Consider the following 15,381-nt stretch of genomic DNA (forward strand, 5'->3'; position numbering starts at 1 on the left):
TACCCATGTTCCACACTCTTGCTGGTCATAGTCCCTAAAAATAAGCCAGAACCTCACATCCTAACCTTCTTGCCACAGCCTAACTCTCTTCTGAGGTAATGTCTATGAATTTTGGCATGCCCTAACTTTTTTTTTTTTGCATCATATGTCGGGTATTAGTAACAGCCTTTCTCCTGACAGTTAACTGGTAATGTAGGAGAAAAGAAATATAATGAAAGATAACATTAATGCACTCACTGAAATCTTGAATGTTAACAGATAAGTGTCAGATGCAAAAAATCAAAGGGATGAAGCATTTCATCCTACCCACAGGTGATAGGGAGTTAAATAGAAATGGAATCAAGATTATACACCCTTGATGATTACATGATAACCATCCAAATGAGAAGATAGGTTTTCTAATATTTCATTTAAATATTCAAGGTTCTTACAAATCAGTTTTTGAAAAAAGAGATACCTAGTAATATTTTCACATGACCACCATTCAGGTAAACACCCAGAAGGACTTGCCTTCTTAGCCAGGACCAATCATAGTCAGCAATACTACCTTAAGCATATGACTATTTCACCTTTCATCTTGATGGTATAAAAAGCAATGGCGGCTCCATTCCTCCACAGAATTTTTGCATGTTCCGTAGCAGAATGAGGTAAAAAAAACATGCCATCATCCAAATTTCTCTCCATTCTTCCAAAAATAACGTAGTTAAGAATAAAAAGTACAATCCTTTCCCCAAAAGACTGGACCTTCAAAGAAAAAAAATAGGAAAGACCAAGTGAGACTAGAAATAAAAATCAGACATGAAAAATTCTGCATTTGGAATCAGAGTACACACTGGGGCAGTGTCTATTTTCCATCATTATACAATTCCTTTCATGCCAAAGGACCAAAGGTAAATTATGGCTTCTAAAGAGATATTTATTATCCTGGTCTTTTCTTAATGGCATAGTTTTGAGAAGTGAGGGACCAGGTAACAATTTCTTTAGCCTTTATAGGTTGCAAAAATGTATTTAAAAAAAAAAGAAAAGAAAAAGGAAATTGGATTTGCTACTAAACTGAAAGCACATTAAAGATGAAATAAAACTATTCTAAGATATTAAAAGCAGCATACACTATGTCCTATGAAAGAAACCAAAACTCCTTTTTTTCTCTTAAAATCAGTAAGGTCCTGGCTCCAAAAGTCTTTGTGCCATAATGGAGAAAAATTGTGATCTTATATTTAAACTCAGTAATATCTGGGACAGAGCAATAACTTATGCATGGGCCCAAATTTAAATGTTATACATGATCCCTTTATTTTGAGTTTCACAATTTTTCCTCTAATTTTATTACCCTCCCCCCCACCTCCCACAGAAGGCAATTTGTCCATCTTTACATTGTTTCCATGGCATACACTGATCCAAACTGAGTGTGATGAGAGAGAGAAATCATATCCTTAAGGATATATCAGATAGCTGACCAATCCATTTTAAGGCTGCTTGGGCCTTAAATCCCAGTTATTCACTGGGTTTATTATAGTTTCCTGTTTTTTGTGTGTTATTTAAAGGGGGGATTTTTTATTTAAAGGGGGAATTTCTTATTTAAAGAGGGAATTTTTTATTTAAAGGGGAAATTTCTTAATATGCAAAATGCTATATAATAAACAAAATATAATAAGAGAAAGTAAAATTCAAGACTGAAATTCTAAAGATGCTGATACAAGGTAATAAGACTAATTTAAGGCAGTTATTAAAAAGGAAATTATATAATAGGTTATATATGTAATTATAGAATCAAAGAATAGGTATATCCTAGTTTTTAAAAAATCAATATTCAAAAAGCATCAAGTTTAGAAAAGAGATTCTTGAGGATTTGATTATTCATATTACCAAATGATTCATAACAGGATCCCTTTCAATAATAAGCTTCAAAAAGGAGCTTGGAATATGAATCAACTTACACACACAAATATTCAGAATAAATACATCTATCCAATAAAGGAAGGGATATCTAAAGTGAAAGGGTGAATAAGAAATGGAACAACAGTTTGTTAATCCCAACTCTCAAAGTTAATTTGTTACTAAAATAAGCATAACTGACCACTAAATTTGTTGTTTGTTTGTGTCTAACAAAACCAGTTCAAACAAGAGCTGGGTCTGTAGATTTTTTTTTTCTTAAACTCCTGTCTCAAAACAAAACTGGCCCATAAAAATAATCTCAGAAGTCAACCTAAATGAAATGACTATTTTATTCAGATGCCATCCTTGGATGGGCTTTGAAAAAAAAAATCAACTATCTCTAGTCCTTGGCTGCAAGAAGGAAGCACAACAAAATCACACCAAAATGAAGTGGATAGGGAAGGACTGGGGAGATTCTATTTTGCATCCAAGAGGAGCTACATCGAATTCCCCTCCCTTCCCACCCCCTTTAGGTATTATCATTGTGTCACTTGTGCCAAGTTCCCTAGGAACCAACAGTGATAGACCACTGTTCTTCATATTATGTAACTTCCTCCTCAGCCTCCCTTTGTTGACTAACATGACCCTCTATCCAGTCCTGGCAGCCTCTGCTCTGATCAACTCCAGGATGGTGGAATATATTTTTCCTTTGACAAAAACCAAAACCATCAAACAAGAGTTTGCACAATGATACTAAGGGAAAACTGCTTATTTCTGACCTGTGAGAGAAGTAATAAGGAACAAAATTAAGTAATAAGAAAAACCCCAACATGCAAATCAGAATTATAAAACAGCCTCATGCAAATAGTCAGATGTCTAAAGAGTGAAATGGCAGAAGCCACAATGAGTAGTAGAAAGCAATCCATTTTATTTTGTCACCAAGTTCCTTCAAGGAAAAGGTAGGGTAGCTTGATTTAAAGAGTAGAGGAAAATAATGTGTTTTGTTTAAATTCTTGTATGCAAAATATTGTGGCCTATCACCTGTATTAAACCTTCTCTAGAAGGATCAGATGTTTTCATAATCTCTTCTATGGACCACCAGGATTTGTTCAGGTAAACAGCCAAGACTGAAAAGAAAGCAAAGACAAATTACATACAGGCAAATGGAGTTATTACAGAGGTATTTGAAGGAGCCAGAACCATTCAAAAGATAATAAATAAATTGTCTGGTGGTTAGGGCACAGGACTTAGAATCAGAATAGACTTCAGTTTTGATCCTGACCATACATTTTCTAGCTCTGTGATTCTGGCTAAGTCATGTAACCTCTTTGTATCTCAGTTTCCACATCAATGAAATAAGGAGAATGATCTCTCAGATCCCTTTCAACTGTACCCCTATAGGAAAAAAAAAATGAGCAGTTAAATTTGTCTTGGTAACAATGACTCAGTAGATTGTAGCCACTCATTTGGGAAAATATATACTTAGCATCTTATTATTAAACTATGAAGTCCTAGGATCTAAATCTAGAAGGGCTTCACCTAATCCAAATTCCTCATTTTCAAATAAGGGAACCTGGAGGGGTGAAATAATTTGCCACAATCAAGGAGCTGAGGTATAATTTGAACACAGATCCTTTGACTCTTGATCCAGTGCTCTTTCTCCTATAACATAGAGGAAGACAATTCCATCCACTTAAATATAAAGAGGCAGTGTGGTATACCATATAGGAAGCAGGTCTCAGGTCCAATGAGATAATATTCATGAAGCACCTCACTTGTCACCTGGAACACCACAGGGGTTTAATAAAAATGTTTATTCCAATCTGGGACACTATTATATTGTTGGTGGAGCTATGAACTCATCCAACCTTTCTGGAGAGCAATTTGGAATTATGCCCAAAAGACAACAAAAATGTGCATACCCTTTGATCCAGCAATACCACTACTGGGTCTATACCCTGAGGAGATGATGAAAAAGGGTAAAAACATCACTTGTACAAAAATATTAATAGCAGCCCTGTTTGTGGCAAAGAATTGGAAATCAAGTAAATGTCCTTCAATTAGGGAATGGCTTAGCAAACTGTGGTATATGTATGTCAGGGAACACTATCGTTCTATTAGAAACCAGGAGGGATGAGAATTCAGGGAAACCTGGAGGGATTTGCATGAACTGATGCTGAGTGAGATGAGCAGAACCAGAAAAATACTGTATACCCCAACAGCAACATGAGAGTGATGATCAACCTAGATGGACTTGCTCATTCCATCAGTGCAACAATCAGGGACAATTTGGGGCTGTCTGCAATGGAGAATACCATCTGTATCCAGAGAAAGAACTGTGGAGTTTGAACAAAGACCAAGGACTATTACCTTAAATTAAAAAAAAAAAAACCTGATATCTTATTGTCTGATCTTGCTATCTCTTATACTTTATGTTTCTTCCTTAAGGATATGATTTCTCTCTCATCACACTCAATTTGGATCAATGTATACCATGGAAACAATGTAAAGACTGACAAATTGCCTTCTGTGGAGGGGGGAGTAAGATTAGGGGAAAAAATTGTAAAACTCAAAATAAATAAAATAATTTAAAAAATGTTTATTCCATTCCTTCCTTCTACAAGGAACACGATTGTGGGCAATTCACCCAGGCAACTTGCAAAGATTACATTACAAATGGCAAAGGAGTTGATAAGATCCTCCTCAGTTGAGGGAAATTTCTTACTAGGAGTTCCTACACCAAAGAAACTATAGGCTGTTAAAAGGATAAAAAAAAAAAAAACAGACTAACTTTAATCACCTGAGGCCTTTATAATCTGCTTCCAAGAAAGCCCCTAAATCCCAACAGAACTCACAAAAGAGACTTGACTGACACCCTGGGCAAGCCTGAGTTCTTCCCTTTCATCATTACACCATCAGAGAGCAGGTTTTTTAATAGGGCGGGGTCTTTTAAGTTATTTTTCAGTGCTTGGACTGAAATCTACATTTTTTTAAGACTCAGTCATCACCACCAATTGGTATTTTCTATAGTCTTTTCCTCCTTTTGCCAGCTCCACCCAGCCCCTTTGATCTTGAATTTTTCTCAGGTGTGTCCAAAGAGATAGGCGTTCCCAACTTCTCCGCCCTGGTGCCATTAGAATAAACACACAGCATCTCTCCTCACCCTCACCCCTTCCCCCTCACACATACACTTCCCAGGTTCTCTAAGGGAGTTGACTGTTAATAACTACAGAGAAAATATAAAGCAGATTAAAATAACAAACCAAAATGAAAACTCAACAGAGGAAGTCACTCTTTAACTTCCAACTAAGTATTCTTTGAAACTGTCCTAAACTGTTTTCTCAAAGGTCTAACTCAGCATTTGGGAAAATCACATTGCATAACATCTCTAAAATCTGTCCCATTTCTGCCTGCTCACATGGCCCCCTTCCTAGTGGTAAGCCTTTATCACCTCTGTTTGATCAACTGCAATACTCTTCCTAATTATTTCCCATGCCTCAAAACTACTCTTTTCCAATTCATCTCCCAAGTTGCAAATGTATAATTCTAACACCTAATAATAGTGGCTTGCATTTATATAGTTTTAAGGTTTACAAAATGTATCAGAAATCTCATTTGATACTCACAACAACTATTCTCCTCTCCATTTTATATTTGAATAAACTGAGAAAGACAGGGTGACATGTCCAGGATCACACAGCTAGTAAACATCTAAGGTTGAATTTGAACTCAAGTCTTCTTGACTTCAGGCCCAATGCTCTAATTCACTATGCCATCTCTCTGCCAGTTTGGCTGTGTCAGTCTCGTGCTTAAAAATATCCAGTGATTTTCTCTGGCCTCTAAGATAAACAACAAACTATGTTTGGGATTTAAAGCTTTTCTCATTTTATCTTCAATCTAATTTTCCAAGCTTACTATGCAATAGTTCCCTTAAAACCCAGTATGTTCTAGCAAAACTGACCTATTTGTCAGACCACATACAAGACATTCTAACTCCCATTTCTTTTCCTTAACACATGCTATCCCCCATGCAAAGAATGTACTCTCTCTTTTTACCTCTGTTTCTTAGAATTTCATAACTTCAAAATTCAGTTCAACATGGAAAGACTTGCATGAACCGATGCTGAGTGAAGAGAACAGAACCAAGAGAACACTGTACATGCTATACACACTATTGTGAGAGGATCAACTATGATGATTGCAGCAGTTCACAGATCAAGGAGAACCCTGAGAGATCTGCAATGGACAATGTCATCCACATCCAGGGGAAAAAAACTACAGTCTAATGGAGCAAAGCATACTATGTTCAGTTTTTTAAAGCTTCTTTTATGTTTTGCCTTTTTTCTCTCATGGTTTTTTCTTTCCCCTGAGTTCAAATCCAGCCTCAGACACTTAATAATTACCTAGCTGTGTAGCCTTGGGCAAGCCACTTAACCTGATTTGCCTTGCAAAAACCTAAAAAAAACAAAAACAAAAATCAATCAACCATATCAATTTTGTGCCTGATAGTTGATACAATATTTCACACTCATAGTCCTTTGCCTTTGCAAAGATGGGTAGGAAATGCATTTTTCTCATGTCTTCATTGGAACCATTTGGTCATTTAATTACATAACATTTAGTTTCTAGTTGTTTTTGTAGTAGTACTTCAACCAGCATCTGGAATGTTCATACAGACTTTTCCATACTTCTCTAAATTCATGTTCATCATTTCCTTTTTATTTTGGGGGGGGGGGGGGTTGTGAAGCAATGGAGTTAAATAACTTGCCCAAAGTCACAAAGCTAGCAAGAATCAAGTATCTGGGGCCAGATTTGAATGATATTCATATCCTCCTGACTCCAGGGACAGTGCTCTATCCACTATGCCCCCTAACTGTCCCAATGGAATCTTATTATCCTGGTAAAAATGATGAATGTAGGGAAGCTAAGGGGTACAGTGGATAGAGTACTGGCCCTGGAGTCAGGAAGATGTGAGTTCAAATCTGACCTCAGACACTTAATATTTATCATCTGTGTGATAATTAATTTAACCCCACTGCCCCACAAAAACAAAAACAAAAAAGTAAATAAATAAAATACATAACAGCAATAATATTCCATTATATTCATTTACTACTTTTTGTTTAGCCAATCCTCAAAAGATGGCTATATCCTTTGAGTATAAGGAAGGTAGTGTTTCATTTATGTCTTTCTATACCAAGATTCTAGAATAATGCACAAAACATTGCAGCAGCTTAAAAAATGTTTGTGAACTGATTTATTGATTAATTAAAGTATTCATAAGTAAAATGAAGAAAAATGGCAATCTAGTACTACTTAGGTCCAAGGATGAAGCAACAAGAAATGGTCTGGTTAAATCCCTGTGTACAGAAGGGTTCTGAGGCAGGATTCATCACTCATGGTGACCTGACAAGAACATTTATTCAGAAAGTATCCTAAGAGTTGTCAAACCTGACAAATACTAATGACTTCTAGTGATTCATGGTGGGGGATGATCCAAAGAGCACTGCTATTATAAAGACCTAGGCAAAATGCTAAAAACCTCAAGGACAAAGGCAAAATTTTCATCACTGCTGTCAGTTGAAGGTGGGGGTTTCAGAGGAGAGAGGCAAATTTAGGAATGTGATTAACTTGTTAAAAAGATGGTGTCTGAGAAGAAGACATAGACAGTCCAGGGTTTAAACTATAACCTATATAAGTGACAAGCTTGTGGTCAGAGAAGAGGTATACGTGCTTTTGTGTGTGTGTGTGTGTGTACACTTGTAATTGTTTATAAATACATACACATAGGGCAGCTAGGTGGTGCAGTGGATAGAGCATCAGCTCTGGAGTCAGGAGTACCTGAGTTCAAATCTGGCCTCAGACACAGTAATTACCTAGCTGTGTGGCCTTGGGCAAGCCACTTAACCCCATTGCCTTGCAAAAAAACCCAAATAAACAAATAAATGAATGAATGAATGAATGAATGAATGAATGAATGAACAACAAATAGATAAATAAATGAATGAGTGCATAAATAGACAGATAAATAAATACATGCACATAACCATAAATATATAATGTGTATACATATAGTGAAAGAGTTGGTGAGTGTCTATGTGTACATACACACATATACATATATAGGTGTGAGATGGCTAGGTTGCACAGTGGATAGTGTAGCAGCCCTGGAGTCAGGAGTACCTGAGTTCAAGTCCGGCATCAGTCACTTAATAATCACCTAGCTGTGTGGCCTTGGGCAAGCCACTTAACCCTATTGCCTTGCAAAAACTAAAATAAATATATAGGTGTGTCTAGAAACTTTCAAATGTAATCGGGTATTTAATGAATGAAAACATAATGAAAGGAAGAAAAATTGCAAAAATGCTAAAATATAAACCAAATATTTACCAAAGAAATAACTGTAGCATAGGAAGAAGAGTATCAGCAACTAAGTCCATTAAGAGAAGAAAATAACCAATAAATGGGGCAGGACAAATCATGTACATTGCCTCAGATGCAGAGCAGGTTTTAAACAAATTAAACAAGAATCTTGTTGTATCAATTTCCTTGTATGGAAACTACCAATAAGATCTACCATTTTATCAATCAATCACCTTCATAATGCCAGGCTATCATTGAGATCTGGCCTGTAATCCATGATTACAGGAGATACCTTACTCACAAAGAATGAATTAAAGGCAGTGAAGAATTACTTACAGAAGACATAATCATGAAGAGAAGAGGCAGGAAACCTCTGGCACATAGGTCATATTGATCTGACATTGGTTTGGTTTCTTTTTTTAAGTTTTTTTGCAAGGCAAACGGGGTTAAGTGGCTTGCCCAAGGCCACACAGCTAGGTGATTATTAAGTGTCTGAGACCGAGTTTGAACCCCAGGTACTCCTGACTCCAGGGCCGATGCTTTATCCACTATGCCACCTAGCTGCCCCCATCTGACATTGTTAACACAACATAGTAGGACTCGAAATTCACTATATCTAGTGGCTTTTTAGGGGTAAATTAATTAACTAAAGGTTTGACCAAATATAACCTGAGAATGATATAAATATGCAAATGGCCCTTAACAGAAAAACAATGTTCTCCACTCCTGATGCAGAGGAAACTACAAACTGTATGAAGCATGGTGGAAAACATTCTGGTGAGGTTAAATGGAAGGACAAACAGAAGCAACGTTATAATGGGAGCATACTATACGCCACCAGACTAGAAAGAGGATGAATTCATAAAACCCAGCAAGGTGACATGATATCATAATGACAGAGAATTTTCCCTAATATCTGCTGAAGCACTGTCTCTTCTTTAAAAAAAATTTGACTAATAAATTCTTGAGTTCTCTTAATAAAAACCTAATTTTTTAAAAGATGAAAAAACCAACTACAGAAATTGTGATTTGGGGCTTGACAATCAAGGCGAAAGTGGCTGTTGGAATAGAAATAATAGGAACCTTACTATTTTAGAATTTGTTATTAAAAAAATTCAGGGCATATAAAATGGACCTCAGTCCTCTGCAACCCCCTGTAGCTTCTGCAAAGACAATGGGAGAGAGGGAGAAGGGGGTGGTGGTGGAAGGTATAAAGAATCAATCAATGGCACATTAGGTAATCTCTGGGAACAGGTACACAATGGGAAAAATCCTCTCAGGAGAAAAGAAGGTGCTATAAAAATGTTTCATTTATTAATTTTTAATTTCACCCACTGTGGCTTGTAGAAGGTCTATAAAGCAATGCTAATGATGATGTTTCTGTTTAATGTGAATCAATAAAAGTCAATTTATTAATACAATCATTTCTTTGAATAGAAAATGCATGAGATGGCATCAGTCACACATTAAAATAGATTTATCTTGCTTAAAAATCTAAATCTTATATTATATTGTTAAAAAATACACAAAGATGATAAAAATAAAACCCAATCTTATTGAACAAATGCAAAATAAATCACTCTGCAGACCAGCTCTTCAACAGGGAAAATAATGTCTTGAATAGCATTAGTACTTGGTCAATAAAGGATATCACCTAATTAAGATAAAACAGGAATAAAAATGCTGGCATTGTATATTTTGGAAAGCTGAACACATTCAAATCAGCAAGGCCTGAACATGAATACTTGAGGATGGAGTGAATGGAATATTGTTATTGAGATGTCACTAATGATTATTTTTGAGAAGGAGAAAGCAATACTCTGAAGAAAAAAGAAGGAAGTCTAGGTTAAAGACTTTTGGTAAAGTGGCAAGTTGAAATTATAGCTTAAATCTATATAAGCAAGTAATCTTTACATTTAAAGATACATATAGTACATCCCAATTGAGTCCATTATTTCACCATTGTTGTGGATGGCTTAGAGCAAGCTTATCATATGACTATAAAAATACCATAAACTACATATATATATATATATATATATATATATATATATATATATATATATATATATATATATATATATATCCATCTGGAACGAGTACAAATTGAAATTATAAAATGATGCCTTACCATGTCCATTTTTATTGTTTAACTTCTCTAAAAATGACTTGGCCAACCTTTGTCATCCCTGTGTGAGTAGTGCAGGGGATTTTCTGCTAACTTGGACAAGTCAGAGTTGTTTTTCTATAAGCTTTAATCTAGAATCATAATGCAGATCATGTTTTTAAAGTAAATGTTGCAAATGTTTTCAAAAAGAGGACTGAGATGTCTTGATATTCATGACCATTGAGCTTGAGTTGAAGTAAAAAGAAGTTGCCCACTCCATCACAAACAGCTTATGTTTATGTTTTTGTTGTTTGAGGTTTTCCCCACCCAGGGAAAACAAAATGCAATTAAAAAAAAAAAAAAGAAACAAACAAAAAAGAACAAAACCCATAGCCCTACAAAAAACTGTCTTTGAGGACCAAATGCATTCTCGGACAATAAGATTGAAGAGAAAATGTCCAACTCTCATCCTGAGATGAATAATAATCCAATTGCTGGGAAAATACCTTGTAGGAAACAGTACCTGTCATTGGCTGTGACCTTAGAAACCCACAGTCAGTGATGGACCCTGGATGGTGTGGGGCCAGGGCCACCAAGGTCCCAAAGGATGCCCTGGAGTGAATCCAGTCTGCTCCAAAAAAAAAAAAAATCAGGGAATGTTTTGCCAGGACTTTGCTGCTCTATATTTTAACAGTATTTTATATGGAATCTATTGGATTTTATTGTATATCATATTCTATAGATATGTGTGTGAATGTATGTATGTATGTGTGCTTATATGCATATATCTTTGGATCTGAATGACTGACTTCACTGGAAAATTTTGCACAGGTACTTTGAGACACTTAATGTATATTATTAAAAATAAATCTGATCCCCCCCCAAAAAAAATAAAGAATGACTTGGCCAAAGAAACTCACTGTACTAAGTATTTCAGATACAAAGAAAAGCAAAAGACAATTCCTGTTCTCAAGGAGTTCATGTTCTAATAGATCTAACAACATAAAACTAAATCTGTCCGAAGTTGGAAATAATCAATGAAGGGAAGGCAATAGAAAAGGGGGGAGTGGAAAATTTCCCATAGAAGGAAGCCAGGGAAGATAGGAATAGTGTTGAAAGGAAGAAAATTCCAGACATGGATAACTGTCAATGAAAATTCCAGGAGACAGAGTGACATGTTTGGAGGAGAAATAAGTCAGAATCATCTTCTCACCATGCCCTAACTTATGATGGATCATTTATGAAAAATGGTCTTCATCTTCTTTCCTATCTTCCTGGCCAAATTCTGTCACTCCTTCAAGTGAAATTCATTATCCTTTTGGAAGGCTTCCCTTACAATTCTAGTTGACTCCATCTCTTCCTTCCTTGACTTTTCACAGTTCTTACTATTCATATTCCCTAGTACTTAATTTTATTTTAATTAGCATTTCAATGTTTTTTCTACCATTTCTTTATATTTCTTTTTGTTCCTATATGTAAGTATATGAACTAGTCATGTTCTACCAGAGTCTAATGAAACAAGGAACTTGAAGCAGTTAACAATATTAAACATAATTGAATTGGATTTAAAACCTGTTTTTGACACTAATTAGCTGTGGAACCTTAGACAAATCACTGTACTTCTCACAGCCTGAGTTTCTCAACAGAAAAATGAGATGATCTCTAAAATCCCTTTTAGATTCGATCTGTGATTCCAAGAAATGATGAAATATAAAACTGCAAATTCTTTTTCTTTTTTACTCAAAATTAGTACTCAATGTTTTTCATATTATACTTCTACAATATACCCTATAAGCACCACTATATCATGTCTTATTCCACATATTATTCTTGTCTCAGGCAAGAGGGATCCACACCAACAAAATCATGAATTCTTAGAATTTCAAAATATGAAATAAGATGTGGAAAACTTGGATCAAACTCATTCAATTAAACAATGATTAACTAATTGAAATTAGGTTCATTGAATAATCTTATGAATACAATCCCACTAAAAAATCTGGAGCTATTACTATGAAAAATATGTCATTATGAATTAAATACTAATCACTTGCCCTTCATCTCCAGAAAAAAAAAGTGAAAAACAATTGACATGGAAAATATATCTGAGATTATTTAAGAATTACTGGACTAACTGAAAACCATGATCAAAAATAGAGATTAGACATGATATGATAAGAAATTATAAAATAAAACTAGTCAGATGTTAAAGAACCAGAAGACAAAAGTATAAACTAAATGAATTCTCTTATCATCTCCTGAAAGAGATTACAAAAATTCAACTCTCAGGAATATTACAATTACAAATTACAATCTTCCAGGTGAAAGAGAAATTAAAAAAAAACAGAAACAATTAAAAATCATGGGCCAATTAAGGATCACACAATATTTAGTAATCACCCACTTAGAGGAGTGGAAGGTTTGGAATATGATAGTCCAGAAAACACTGAAAGTAGGAATATAGCCAAGGGGGAAAGACCCCAACAAACAATATAATCCTACAGAGGGAAAAATTGGATGCTTAATGGAATAGAAGATTTTCAAGCATTCCTGATGAAAATACCTGAGCTAAGTAGAAAATCTGACATTCAAACAGAAGACTTAAGAGAAGAATAAAAATGTAAACATGAAAGAGAAAAAGGGGCTTAAAGTTAAACTACTTACATATGGGAAAATGATACATGCTAAGAACTCTATCATTACTAGAGCTCTTAAAAGTATAACAAAAACACAGAAGTTCTTCCCCCCAAAACCCTCCAAAAGCCATAATTATGACTCTAACTAAATTCTAGTGGGGTAGAATCCAACAGAAAGACTGAGTGAAACAATTTTCTGTCCCAAGACATCTTGGTGGATCCACAGGAAATGTCTGTCCCACTGGACTGGGGATGGAAGGAGCTGCAGCACAGCCAGGGCGACAGCTGTGCCAGGCAGGAACAAACCAGCTCCAGCTTTCCAGAAAGAGTGTCCCTGGAGACACCTAGGTCCATGGCAGTGGGAGCAGTTTCCAGATTTGGAAAGTCAATGGGAGAACTCTGCCGCACCAGAGTGAGCTTAGAGCCCAGGCCAGCACCAGCCTCAGGGCAGCCTTGAGAACTAACAGAGCTACTCAGCAGCTGCTTCAAGAGCACTCCTTGCTATCCCTGGGCCAGGACTCTGCTGTTTTGCCCATACTCATATTCAGGCCACCATCTGGACCCCATACTACCACTGAGGAACAGGGTTCCTCCTCACAACTCCAAGCAGAGGGAGTACTTGAGATCATCCACAGACCAGAGCACAGACCAGGAGATCAGTCAGAGCCTCTCAAAAAACCTTGGAGGGGGGCCATCTAGGTGGTGCAATAGATAGATCACTGGCTCTGGAGTCAGGAGGACCTGAGTTCAAATCCGGCCTCAGACACTTAATAATTACCTAGATGTGTGACCCTGGGCAAGTCACTTAGCCCCATTGCCTTGCTAAAAAAAAAATAAAAATAAAAATAAATACCTTGGAGGAATTAAGATCCCTGGGGGATGTACTAAAAACCCAAAGTTTTGGAAGTATAGTAAATCAGGTCATAGGTTGAGGAAATGAGCAAACAAAAGGGAAAAAAAGAATCTGACCATAGAAAAATCACTTCGGTCCTATGGAGGATCAAAATATATATTGAGAAGACAACAAAATCAAAGATTCCAAAGCCTCCAAGAGAAATAGGAATTGGTCTCCAGCTATGGATGAGCTGAAAAAAAAAAACTTTGAAAAGCAAGTATGAGACATAGAAGAAAAACTGGGAAGAGAAATGAGAGGAAAATTATGAAAACTAAGTGAGCACCTTGGAAGGAAATGCAAAAATACACCAAAGAAAATAACATGTTAAAAACTGTTTAGGTCAAATGGAAAAAAGCATATCAAAAGATCAATGGGGAGAAGAATGCCTTTAAAAGCAGAATTGACCAACTGGAAAAGGAGATTAAAAAGCTCTCAAAAGAAAGTAATTCCTTCAAATGAAGAATGGAGCTAAAAGGAAGTTGATGATTTTGTGAGAAATCAAGAAACAATAAAACAAAACTGAAAGAATAAAAAAACAAGAAGAAAATGTGAAATATCTCATTGGAAATACAAATGACCTCGAAAATACATCCAGCAGAGATAATTTAAACATTATGGGGCCACCTGAAAGTCACAGCCAGGAAAAGAGCCTAAGACTTCATTTTCCAAGAAATAATCCAGCAAAATTGTCCTGATATCCTAGAAGCAGAGGGTAAACTAGAAATTGAGGGAATCTACCAATCACCTCCTGAAAGAGATCTCCCTAAAAAACCTCCCAGGAATATTACAACCAAATTCTGTAACTCCCAAGTGAAAGAGAAAATACCACAAGCAGCCAGAAAGAAACAATTCAATTATTATGGTCCTATAGTCAGAATTAAACAGGATTTGGCAGCATTTACATTAATGGCTTGGAATATAATATTTCCAGAAGGTAAAAGAGCTTGGATTACAACCAAGAATCAGCTACCCAGCAAAACTGAACATCCTCTTTCAGGGAAAAAGATAGACTTTCAATGAACAGGGGAATTTCAAACCTTCTTGTTGAAACAATCAGACATGAACAGAAAGTTCAATCTTCAAGTACATGATTCAAGTGAAGCTTGGAGAGGGTGGAGTTATGAGGGATTTAATGGTGCTTAACTGTGTGTATTCCTGCATGGGAAAAAGATGCTGATAATTCATATGAACCTTCTCATCTTATAGGAGCAGTTAGAAGGAGCTTATATAGAGAGTCAATGGATGAAAAAGGAATGCATTGGAGAAAGGGAAAGAAGAGGTAAAATGGACTGTTATTTCACATAAAAGAGTCAAGAAAAAGTTTTTGCAATGGAGTGGAAGAGGAGGAGGGGAGGAGGAATCATTTTCATAAGAAATGGCTCAGAGAAATACCATAAATACTTAATAGGCTATAGAAAACTATTGAAACCTAAGGAAAAAGGGGAGGAAAAGGATGGGAGAAGGGGAATGGGGGGAGGGAAGGTTAAGTGCAGGTGATAGGAGAA

The 15,381-nt window shown here is 36.0% G+C and overlaps 1 protein-coding gene across 3 annotated transcripts in view; it reads right to left on the minus strand.

Moving 5' to 3' along the window:
• LOC141521534 (protein FAM169B-like) overlaps positions 1–15,381 on the minus strand; it is a 107,767-nt gene that overhangs the window by 21,936 nt on the left and 70,450 nt on the right. For 2 of the 3 annotated variants that reach the window (XM_074234178.1, XM_074234179.1), the window contains exons 5-7: positions 6,279–6,330; positions 2,917–3,002; positions 570–744 (exon numbers count right to left, since the gene is read on the minus strand). In XM_074234178.1, coding sequence (XP_074090279.1) covers positions 570–744; positions 2,917–3,002; positions 6,279–6,330 — 313 coding nt within the window. The remainder of the gene's footprint in view (positions 1–569; positions 745–2,916; positions 3,003–6,278; positions 6,331–15,381) is intronic. The other variant, XM_074234176.1, reaches the window with a different exon arrangement.

The sequence above is a fragment of the Macrotis lagotis genome, chromosome 4 (assembly GCF_037893015.1).
Source record: "Macrotis lagotis isolate mMagLag1 chromosome 4, bilby.v1.9.chrom.fasta, whole genome shotgun sequence".
Classification (NCBI taxonomy): domain Eukaryota; kingdom Metazoa; phylum Chordata; class Mammalia; order Peramelemorphia; family Peramelidae; genus Macrotis; species Macrotis lagotis.